Raw genomic sequence first — 11,381 nt, 5'->3', positions numbered from 1 at the left:
GGTTAAAATTGCACCTTATTTCAGCATTTATATGTCTTGTCTCCAGAAGACGATAACTATGTAATTTCCTAAATGTGAACCACTTATTTTCCTTTAAGGGCGAGAATGATCACCCAATTATACAACATCAAGTACAATATTACCTGTAAAAAAGAAGAAATGAATGATATAAGGATTGTCACCATGTATACGTCTGAATGCATGGAGTATATACTTATAACAAGAAAATGGGTGTATAGAAACAAGAAAGAATAAGCAAATAAAGTGCACGGTTAAATGGGTAGGGGTGCTTCTTGGGTCAAAATTATAAGAACTGATGATATCATGTACACTATACTAAACGGATATGTAAAGGGCATCTACCCAAATTAAATGGAGGACAATTAATTTTAAGAGAAAATGAGAAAGGGTAAAAAGATTGAGAAGAGAATAAGGATAGACATAACCCACAAAAATGAAGGATGGTCTTGTTTCTTCATCATATTCATTCTTGCTTCCCTGAAATTTTGCTTAGTGACAAAATGTGTTAATGGAGAACTTTCCCTCCTCTACTTTTCCTAGCTATGGGAAACAGGCAAACCAGCTCTCTCTGACCTACATGCTGCTTGGCCGGAAGACTTTTCCGAGCTGCGAACATTGTATTTTTCATATACCTTATCCCGGTTCTCTGACCACCAAGTCTCTGCTTGGTGCTCTCCGAATCTCCTCCGGCTGCAATTAAAAGAAAATTCAAAAAACTTAGTTTAAAGCCATAATAATCATGCATGAGTTTCAGGGACATGCAAACACCACAATCAGTGATATATTGACCTAATCAAAGGGGAATGGATCCTCTCATGTCACATGATGTCATGCTAGACAATCTCAGCCATCTATCTATACACAAATCAACAGTAACAAGAGACGAGAAGAAGAAAGCATTAGGATAGAGTGTAAAAGTGATGACAGTTGATTTGTCTATAAACGATTGAGATTGTCAAACATGGACTGATCATGTCAAATGAGAGATACCATGCAGAGTCTTCCCAAGATATAGAACTTGTTTAAATTTTAGCATAAGTATCAAAGAAAGAAAAGAGAGATTAACGCGAATAATATGAAATTAGTATTAATTTGAAATATTATAATGTGATATAATATGTTGTAAGGTGATAAAATGTGATACAAATTACCAAGCATTAATCTTTAATTATAGTACTATTATCCTAATTAAATAACAAAGCAAATCATCAAATATAAAGGAAAAAAAAAAAAATACTCCTAAAAGATCATATAAGATACTCTAAACTATTTTAAGATACAATTAAGATATTATAAGATATTTTTCATATGTTCCTAACATGATTATTACCAAAGCAATGGCCTAAGAGTCAAGATCATAGTTCATTTCATATTTATTTTATTCCACAATCCCTATTATCACTGATCATCATCACTGGTCAAATATTACTGAGGTTTAGGTTATTTAAAGATGGACATCAAACTATACCATTAGAACCAGATCAAGAAAACCTGGTTATGTGGAGGATTTTTTATTATTACCTGAAGCGCACTCGCTTCAGATCCCTTGTTCCATCATGCAGGGTCACAAGTGTTATATAGACACCAGGTTCATACTGATCAATCCATTCCGCTTCAATTTGAATATTATAAGCAGAAGGTGCAGGATTCCTCGATCTCAAACCACTCTCATCGTCATGGAAATGCCCGGAATCCCTACCCTCAACTGTATCTGACGTGCTACTGCTGCTTCTTGCCTGAATCACACCATCACCATTTGGCAATCTAACATCTGGATGATTATTAGTCCCATTAGAGGTCGCAAGGCCCCGGATTTGCTGGTGAAGATTAGTTACATTGGTTCCTGGCGAATTCCCCACAGTTCTATCCAACAGTGAGGATTCAAGTCCTATGGAGGCCATACTAGAGCCACTGATTAACTCTGCCCTCGAGTGCTGCTCGCTGTTTGAATCTGAATATCGGACGGCATTTGGCTCATGACCATTTGATAGGGAAGCTGGTCTAATGTTCTCATCATCATAAACTCCAGGAGGAAGCTTCTTAGTCAGATCTTTGAGCTGAAACAATGTGAATGAACAATCAGTGTGAGTGTAGAACAGCAATACTATCAGTATATGCAAGAGGAAGGAAAATGTGGGGAAATTTACTCTGAATAAGACAAGAGTAAACAGTATACAATGAGATGTGGACCTCTATGCATGTGCGTGTGTGCATCAGAAATTGTTCCTAAGAATCTTGAACGATAATAAGATCATAAAAGATAATTGTTCCTAAAAATCTTGCTGCTTTCAGAAATTTTATAAAAATAAATTCCGATTTGATGGATGGTTTAATCTGGAAGTCCATTTTACTCAAATGAAAACGAGGAAGAGTTAAAATAAAGCTAGAAATAATAAAGCACCACGTGAAAATAAATCATTTCAAAGACATCCAGCTCCAAGAGAAGTAAATTAACCAGAAAATAACCTGTGCTGTAAGTGACTTTATAACTTCCTTTGTAGCTTCAGACTTAGAAGATTCCTCAGCAGCCAGGGCCATAGCTTCTTGAGTCTTTCTTACTGACTTTTGAAGCTCTGATTCTTGCAGTTCACATCTCTGTCTCAGGCTCTCGACCTAATCATATCTACATTAGACTTCTCTTGAACCCATAAAAAGTAAAAAATACAGTATATAATCATAAACATGTGACATTAACTTTTCTAGCAATATAAGCAAAGTGACATCACTTTGCTCATGTTTCACAAGGTTCATTTGCAAGGCTCAAAATGGCAGGGAAAAAATTTAAATGGCTGTCAGTGTCAACGAAGAGAAACTTCTACAACTTGATTCACATGAGAGAAGGAAAGTAAAATGTACCTGAGCACATAACTTCTGCACTTCTTGATTTAAAAGTTCATTGGTTTTATTCAAACTATCAGCAACATTTTTGGAGAACGAAAGTCCCGATGTTGTTGGAATCGGGGTAGCCGAACGAGGGGGGCTTGGTCTTCTAGAGAAAGGAGACACAGACCTGGAACTTACTCCAGATGGTGCAACCACTGGTCTTGGAACTGTTCGTCTCAGATCAACAGCAGTGGACAAGACAACATCTTTCAGCTGTAGCAAAGAAGGTGCTTGTAAGGTGCGAACCAGTGAGAACGTATCGGCCTTCTTTCCTTGTTTGGCTGCCTTGCTATCTAGCTGCTTTATCAAATCCATATTAGAAGGAATTACAGACTTGGACAATTTCAGCTCAGACCTGTCTAACCTGTCCTTGTTTTCACCTGATAGACGAGGCAAAGCATTCCTCCGATTATTATTGCTAGTTTCTGCAACTTTGTTCAATTTTGCATGACAAGAATCACACACGCGATATGGCTTGCCCGGATCAGGAGCCAGGGCTGCTCTCAATGCTTTCCTTGAACTGCATGAATGGCAGTGAACAAGTCCACAATTATAACAATTATGCCTCTTTCTGGTGAAGCCAAATGTCTGTCTACAAGCAGAGCACTGAGACTGCTCAGCACCAGATACCCACTTATGAAGGCATACGGCAGCAGAATAGCATGAACCACATGCAATATATTTCACATGTCTATCCTTCAATGCTTCAACCAGAGTTGGTGTTTTTCTATCTTCAATATCTCCATGACCCAATCTCCCATTTGCACCCTTCCCCCAAGTATAAACTTCATTTTTTGATGTTAATACAGCCACATGATATGAACCACATGCAATTTCTTCTACGAAATCCCCAGCAATCTTGTCTCCAACCAAGCATGGCAGTTTTCCATCAGACTGGGGATTCCCAAGCTGACCATAAACAGTACTTCCCATAGTAAAAACACGTCCAGATGTTGTCAGGCCTACCGTCAAACTGTGCCCACAAGCAATTTTATGAAAATTGTAATCGATAAGCGCAGGCACACAAGTAGGTTCAAGCCGTGCCTCCTTGTCCCCATGTCCGAGGCGATTTTTGTCTCCATCACCCCAAGTAAATAATTTACCTGATGATACACTAGCACTGGATTGTGTTGCAATAACCTCTACAACAGCTGCAGTATGCCACACTCCACATGCAACAGCTATTGTCCTCAACCCTGATAAGGATTCCACTTCTCTAGGATATGAAACATTTTCCCTATCTCCATGGCCCAAGACACCAAATGTTCCATCGCCAAATGTAAAGAGCTGCCCAGTTGAAGTTATCAAGGCTGTATGCCATGGACCACAAGCAACAAAAGCAACCTGAAGTCCCTCCAATGGACCTGCAATTCTCTTTGGTATCCAATGACTAACATCAGTGCCATGACCAAGAAGCCCAGCATTATGAGTACCATCACCCCATGTATATAGTTCCCCAGCCATTGTAACAGCACAAGAATGGAACTCTCCACAGGCAACAAAATCAACAGTTGTAGAAGCCAATGCTTCAACTAGACGAGGTTGAACCACATTCTTCCCAACACCATGGCCAAGGCGTCCTCCCGATTCTTCCCCCCATGTAAAAACTTCACCTTGCCTAGTGACAAGAGAAGAATGTCTAACACCACATGCTATACGTTGTACATCCAGAACTACATTTGATTCCAGTGGTCTGGGGAGAAGCACATCTGCCCCCAGGCTGAAATAATTGACATTTTTATCAGCACCAACTCTCAGGTTTTCACATATAACCTCCCCCCATAAGTATACATCTCCCAGAGCATCATACTCATCAGGTGCAGATCCATGACTAGATGTGCTAGGGGCACTTGACACACTAACACGAACAGCATCTGAACCAGATCCTTTTACTTGCATATTTGTTGGGACTGATGGTGCATGTGACCTTTCAGAATTTAAGGTATTGTCAGGGCGAAAGGACTTTGGTGAAGTATTTGGAAGACTCAGAGAAACGTCAGGAGAACTGATGTCTCTTGATGCACTGGTTGAACTTTCACTTGTTCTATTTGATGTCAAGTCCCTGGTATCCTGAAATTAATTGAGCCAGAAAGAATTATAAGCAACTAACCAAGCATTTCATCAGGAAGCTATCACAATTCACACAGCATAATGGCATCATTACAAGTACAGGAATTTGGAAAACTTCTAATACAATCAGTTCAAATTTTCACAAAAAATCACATCATAGAAAAATTGAAGCAGCCACAATCAATTTCACCTAATAATGGCCAAAGAAGAAGCTAAGTGAGTGGAAGTCTGTCAAAGAAGAAAAAAAAAAAAACTGTAGTATATATCCTTTCTGGTTAAGGGCTACTAATTGAGAAAATAAGGACTAGCTTTGCTTAGAGTAAACTAATGAAGAAAATAAATTCTATCCATCTTGATTAGTCCAAAACTTGTATTTTAAGGAAAATGACGAAACATACAACTATTAGCTCGAGACTAAGATTTACTACCTTTCCAGCTTCTACATATAGTACAAGAACATAACACAACTAAATGAATTTAACTACAAAGACTAACAGTTGGTGTATTTACATCAAGATTGAGGCCCCCATCATTCCATCCATCAATTTTGGACCGATCACCTTGCCCAGAAGATATCAGTGCTTTGAGACCACCAATCCACACTTCTGCCTCAACTTTATCTTTGCAAATCTGAAAAGCAACACAAAGAAATTATTATAACAATATAAAATACAGAAAATGAAAACAAAATAATGATGCAGATATTCACGGAATTATATGATGTCACTAACCAAATCAAGGGATCGCTTTCCGTTATTATAAATAAGTGAAAAAGACAAATAGTCCTTCTCAGGGCGCAGAAAACGTTGGAAAACAGCCTGCCAAAAGATTAAGAAAAAATAAATACAGAGCAGAGAAGAGTTTGTTTATTGAAGAATTTTTTGAAATCCTTTGTTAATCACAAAAAAATCCATGGCACTGTATGATATTAAATAGAATTGCAGAAATCTCACAGTTCTTTGTCCAGGAATAATTCTCGACACAGAAGATAGCTTCAGACTTCTTTCTCCACTACTTGAAATCCAGATTAAAAAAGATTCATCCTGCAATTTTTAGATATTTTAATTAGTACACATAGAAATAAGTGTAAAAAATCATGCCTACTACTGTATTATACATGAATGTTTGACTTCATAGTCTACAACCAATGAAGTGCATAAAAGACGCATTTTTATTAGAATTCATGAATACAACTATAAAAGCATGCATCAAATAAGAAATATGTTTGTCCAGAAATAAAGCTACAATACCACTACTAATTAGTAGTAGCACTAATTACTAAAACGAGGAAATTAGGCTACTCAAGTAACAAGTCAATATATCTGACCTGAATCTAACAAAAATATTTCAATTTTTTATTTATTTCACAATTTATTAATTGTATTCCTCAAGTGATTATAATAAATCTGAAGCAGCTAAAAACAACAAACTGCCAGGTTCCCTATAAACTATTGCATCCATTACTAATCCTAAAAATAATCCTAAGAATATTTCATTTTTTGAAACAGAAATATAAAAAAAAAAATTCAAAACTAATCCAAAAAATACATAACTGTATTATTCTGAACTGAATCCAGTGCATGGTAAAAAAAAAAAAAAAAAAGTAATTTCGAACCCAATCCTAAGATTATGTAAATAATAGAACCTAAAGTGTGTGCAAAACCACAAAAATATGGATAGTAATAATAAAAAATGTCAAGAAATCTACCACTAAAATGCAGTGATGAACCCAGAGAAATCCCTATGCCAACTCGTATTTATTTGAGCCACAAAGTGAAATATCGCAGAGTATTAAAATTAAAAGACATCAAGTTGTAGTAATATCTAGGTTATCAACGATGCGCTATTGATCCACTATCACATTGTAGCAGCCCCCTCCGCAATTTTTAGCACTGCTACGATTTGGAGTAGTGTCTTCAATAGAAGCCAAGACTGCAGCAAATCGCAACGGTACAGTGAAGGAAGGGTGAATCCCCTCTTTGCCTGTGTGTGCAGTGTCCCATGTGAAATTTAAGAGGCAAAATTGACTTTTAACCCCCTTTTTTATCTCATATACAACCCTATCAAGCTGTCTCTCTCCACTCACTGCTCTCTCTTCCTCGACTTTTCCAGCAATCTCACCACTTGCCGTTGGTTTTCCGGCAAGCCCACCACACCACCACGTGGATCCGTCTCCAGCCAAAGGTAGTTCCTCTGTTCCAGCAAGCTTCTTCAACTGTTCTAGCAGTTCCTCTGTTCCTTTGTTCCAGCAAGCCCATCCACGATGTGGATTTCACTGTAGCATGCTGTACCACTACCTGCTATCTCACTATAACTATTTTTGAATCGGCTGCTATGCGATGCTATCTGAAAATAATAATTATGGTAGTCTTCTAATCCCTATCTAGTAAAAAGGTACACAATGGTCATAAAAAAATAGAAAATTTTAGGACTGAGCTATGCATTCCGGTCAACACATTAAAGTTAGTCAGAGATCGCAAATTAATAGTCAATCCCTAACGGTGAAATGGAAACACAAAGCACACACAGTCTGTCAAATTTAATCCCATTAAAGAACAACGGTGCCTTATCATAAATAAGGCACATAAAATATTAAAAATACAAATTAAAATTATTTTCATACTATTTTACTCATATAATTAAATCATTAGTACTCATTCAAAAGAAACTATCTTTCATAGTATAATAATGTAGCACATATCATTTAAGTATTGTCCAACCAGGCAGTTAATAAGGTAGACTCCACAAAAACATTCCTGAAACAGCTTTCATTTAACTTACATTGGAAAGTCTAAATGGACAAAACTTGGGCTTTCCCTTACGACCATACTTAAGCAGTTGAGCACCCTTTTTCAAAGCAATCAATGCCTGACAATGAAAATGTAACATTGTAAACCACAAAAAATATCAAACAGACAGAACAGAATTAATATAAGAAAAACAGCAGATAGGGAGGAATGAAGAAGAAGAAGAATTTAAGCCATCTTATATATTAAATGCTGAGAGGTTCCATTAGAAATCCAGTATATTACAACATTGATTCAATTTCTATGAAAAACCTATCTCTCTTCTTTCTTAATATTGTGACCAAAATTACAGGTCAGAGACTACAGATAATTTTAGGTACACATTCACTGTTGTCCAAATAATAAATAAAACACTGTTGCTGGCTCAATTTCACTAGATGAATTCTAATTTGGTCAGCTTCCATTTAGAACTAGATCATTAAAGCTTCAGACAGTGCAATCAATCCTTAAGGTGCACAAAAGCTTCTATGAAGACAAAGGTGCTAAAAATAAATATAATAACATATACAAGGTTCAATATCCTGCTTAAAACTATCCAAGGAAGCTATAAAATGCTGCACTATCAACATGTTATCATTAAATATGGCATCAAAAGACATGTACTTACTTAGCTGTTAATTGTTTAAAACCAAGCTACCCGTAATACATCTTGCATACCAGTATGTCTCCATATTTTAGATTCCCCATTTCATGGCAATTCAGAAAGCATTAAATCGTTTTATCAACTAAACTCTAAAAGGGTTGAAAATAACACTTTTTATTGAGAACAAGACGAAACTTCTAACACACTAATTTACTCGCCATTCCTTCTCCTCATATCCTCATCTCCCTCAAATTCCCCATGTATCATCCCATACAAAACCACATGCACCCACCATCATAACATTCTTAGCCAACCAAAAAAAAAAACACATTCAACTATTTCCCAAATTATAACAAAAACTAAAACAAAGAATCAAAATTTCACAAAAAAAATGGAAATTTTCACACCAAATTTGTAACCCTCCCAGAGAGAAAGACAAGGAACCTACTTGCTCGAGGTCACGGTCGGCATTTCCGTAGCTAGCAAGATCTGCCATTCCATGTGAGAGATTCACCTAAACGCCACCACCCTCTCCGATCGCTGACCGGAGCTCCGGTCATCATAAAAACTCCAACCTCTTCTTCTCCCCACAACCATTCACCTTCACATCAAACCAAAACCTCTCTCTCTCTCTAAAAAAAAAAGAAACCCACTTCTTATTCTCGCTCTAGAATGCAAAAAAGGCTTCACGGATCTGCTTCTCTTCGCAGAAACTCAATTGACCATTCCAAGTCAAAGACCACACCGGTTTTTCTTCTTCAACTCACGAGCCTGACTCGGACCGTGAAAAAAACGGCTTTCCGAGCCGGTTGAACAGCTCTCTCAAAAGGGTAGTGGTGGTTCGCGGAGGAAGAGCGGTTTCGAAGAGAAATTCCGGCGACGAACGCAGGCTCGGGGCGTGGAAGACACAAGAGAGAGAAAGAAAAAACAAAACACTGAATAAATGAAGAGTGTTTTGAAAGAATCGGAGTTTGTAGAAGTACAACTAGTCAAAGGTGAAGAATATGAATAAAAAAGTAAAATAAATTAAAAATTTCCGTTTAAATCGTTAAAGTTGTGAAACATGTAAATTGTAAAACCCATTTATATAATGATTTTTTCGAATGAGATCTATTAATCTCATGTTATCTCATGCAATAGAGATAAGATTGTGGGGTAATTCTCTCACTATTTTATCTCTGTCATGCAACATGTGATAATTATTTTCTTAAAATAATTTATAAAATACTAGATATAAGCATAAACTCTCGTGAGAAATTAAAGTTAAGCCACTAAGAGTTAATGTAATGGTGAGAGATTTAAGTACTTTACAAGAGTTTATAGCTTCAAGCTTTAGTGTTATTATGGTATTAAAAAAAATAGTTAATAATTTCATGTACACTTATAAAAGTATGTGGGTACATGTGTTTTCTTTCTTTTCTCCTTATATGGCTCTACATGAGCTTTATATATTTTTATATATGTGTAAGAAATAATTTTATCTCTTACTACATTATGAAAGACATTGAGCTCTTAAAAAAATTGAAGTTGAAATGAAATGAAAAGACGAATCCAAAATATAATCCCTTATTTTTCCTTCAAAATAATGACATATAATATTGTCCCTATATTTTGCTTATTTTATCTATTTATTTTTTATTCTGTTAGATCAAAATCTCAAGATAAGAGAAAAATAGTGAAGATTAGTTGAGATTTTGATATAATAATATAAAAATGAGTAAGTAAAATAGATATAAAAAATGAGAGAAGTTATACTTACTACCTTTTTTCTTATACTTCTTACTACAAAATCTTAACTATTGATTTTCGTCAATCTAACGGTTATATTTTATTGAAAATTAATAATTAATTAATAAATATGATATAATAAATTATAACTGTTAGATTGACGAAAATTAACGGTTAAGATTTGATAATAAGAAATACTAAGAAAAAAAGTAATAAGTATAACATTTCCAAAAAAAAAAAATAAGTACAATTTTCTATCCTAAAAATTATTATTTAGTTAAAAAATGTTTTGTTATTTTGGTTTTTTTTTTTTTTTGGTAATGATTTTCATGCTTGGGTGGGAAGCATGTAGATGTTTTGGTAATCCGAGGGGGAGGGGGACAGAGCTGGTAACATTTTTTTTTTTTTTTTTTTAAGACAGTAACTTAACATTGATGTTTGGCTAACGTTGTAATAAATGAGAAAATGACAAAATAAAAAACTGTAGTTTTGTAATTTTTTAGGGGAAAAATATATTGTGATGTATATAATCATGGTAAGTTGGTAATGTAATTTCTTATATATGAAATTTATCTGTTTTCAAATTTATATATAAATTGTTTAGTGTCACACTAAGCTTTTTTATATAAATTTATTGGCAATATAGTATTTCGCATATTAATTTTTCTTGATAAATTTATATATTATATTTTGGGAAAAGTGTTTAAATAATACAACTTGTGATTTATCAAAAAAATAATAATAATAATACAACTTGTGTCATTTCACTCTCACAAAGAGGTGGGACCCACACCTTTATATTTTTTTGTCTCCTCTCTCTCTTTCTTTATCTGTCTCTTTCTCTCACTTAAAATGACACAACTTTACATCCTTTAAAATGATACACACTTTTCCCTTGTTTTTTAAAACATTATCAACTAGGCTTTCGTTTGCTTAGCCTGACACTAGGATTGTGCAAAAAAATTGGTTCACTTGTTCTGTCCTTGATCCATAAATACCTATTTTTTTGAAATGGGTTTAAATATTGACCACTTTTATTTAGGTCAGTTTTAGACCTGACTTGTTTTAATAATTACCCAATGATCCAAAACTTGACCTACACCCATTATGTGAAAAAAAAAAGAAAAAAAAATCACAATTACATTAACAGAAAAGTTATAACGTAAAACAATTATGTCAAAAAAATTTACGGAAAATATTTCCGTAAAAAATTTTCGCAAAAAGTTTTGACGAAAAATATTTTCATTAAAATTTGTAACTAAAGGCATTTCTGTAAAAAAATTTGACGA

The 11,381-nt window shown here is 35.0% G+C and overlaps 1 protein-coding gene across 4 annotated transcripts; it reads right to left on the bottom strand.

Moving 5' to 3' along the window:
- Nucleotides 1–209: 209 nt before the first annotated feature.
- LOC133302647 (PH, RCC1 and FYVE domains-containing protein 1-like) lies at nucleotides 210–9,247 on the bottom strand. 4 transcript variants are annotated; one of them, XM_061502458.1, is made up of 10 exons: nucleotides 8,813–9,247; nucleotides 7,756–7,842; nucleotides 5,928–6,017; nucleotides 5,706–5,792; nucleotides 5,485–5,604; nucleotides 2,878–4,974; nucleotides 2,488–2,634; nucleotides 1,857–2,078; nucleotides 1,543–1,757; nucleotides 210–711 (listed from the first exon to the last, which is right to left on the bottom strand). In XM_061502458.1, the coding sequence occupies exons 1-10, from the start codon at nucleotides 8,858–8,860 to the stop codon at nucleotides 558–560; spliced, it is 3,267 nt and encodes a 1,088-aa protein (XP_061358442.1). In that variant the 5' UTR covers nucleotides 8,861–9,247; the 3' UTR covers nucleotides 210–557. The 4 variants fall into 4 exon arrangements, with proteins under 4 accessions (XP_061358442.1, XP_061358438.1, XP_061358439.1 ...); XM_061502454.1 differs by having other exon boundaries at nucleotides 1,543–2,078; XM_061502455.1 differs by having other exon boundaries at nucleotides 1,543–2,078; nucleotides 2,878–4,966; nucleotides 5,528–5,604.
- Between the last annotated feature and the right edge of the window lie 2,134 nt (nucleotides 9,248–11,381).

This window comes from Gastrolobium bilobum, unplaced genomic scaffold (genome assembly GCF_033153095.1).
Source record: "Gastrolobium bilobum isolate Gb01-03AN ecotype WA unplaced genomic scaffold, APGP_CSIRO_Gbil_v1 utg3436, whole genome shotgun sequence".
NCBI classification, from domain to species: Eukaryota; Viridiplantae; Streptophyta; class Magnoliopsida; order Fabales; family Fabaceae; genus Gastrolobium; species Gastrolobium bilobum.
The sequence above is the reverse complement of the archived record's forward strand: the minus strand, read 5'-3'. Positions and strand labels throughout refer to the sequence as shown.

Excerpts from the sequence above, each read along its gene's own strand:
- LOC133302647 (XM_061502454.1), bottom strand. The coding sequence starts at position 8,860 with ATGGCAGATCTTGCTAGCTACGGAAATGCCGACCGTGACCTCGAGCAA. Across the intron at positions 6,018-7,755 it reads GTCCATTTAGACTTTCCAAT|GATGAATCTTTTTTAATCTG; the intron begins GTAAGTTAAATG and ends TAAAAATTGCAG. Across the intron at positions 2,079-2,487 it reads TAAAGTCACTTACAGCACAG|CTCAAAGATCTGACTAAGAA; the intron begins GTTATTTTCTGG and ends ACATTGTTTCAG.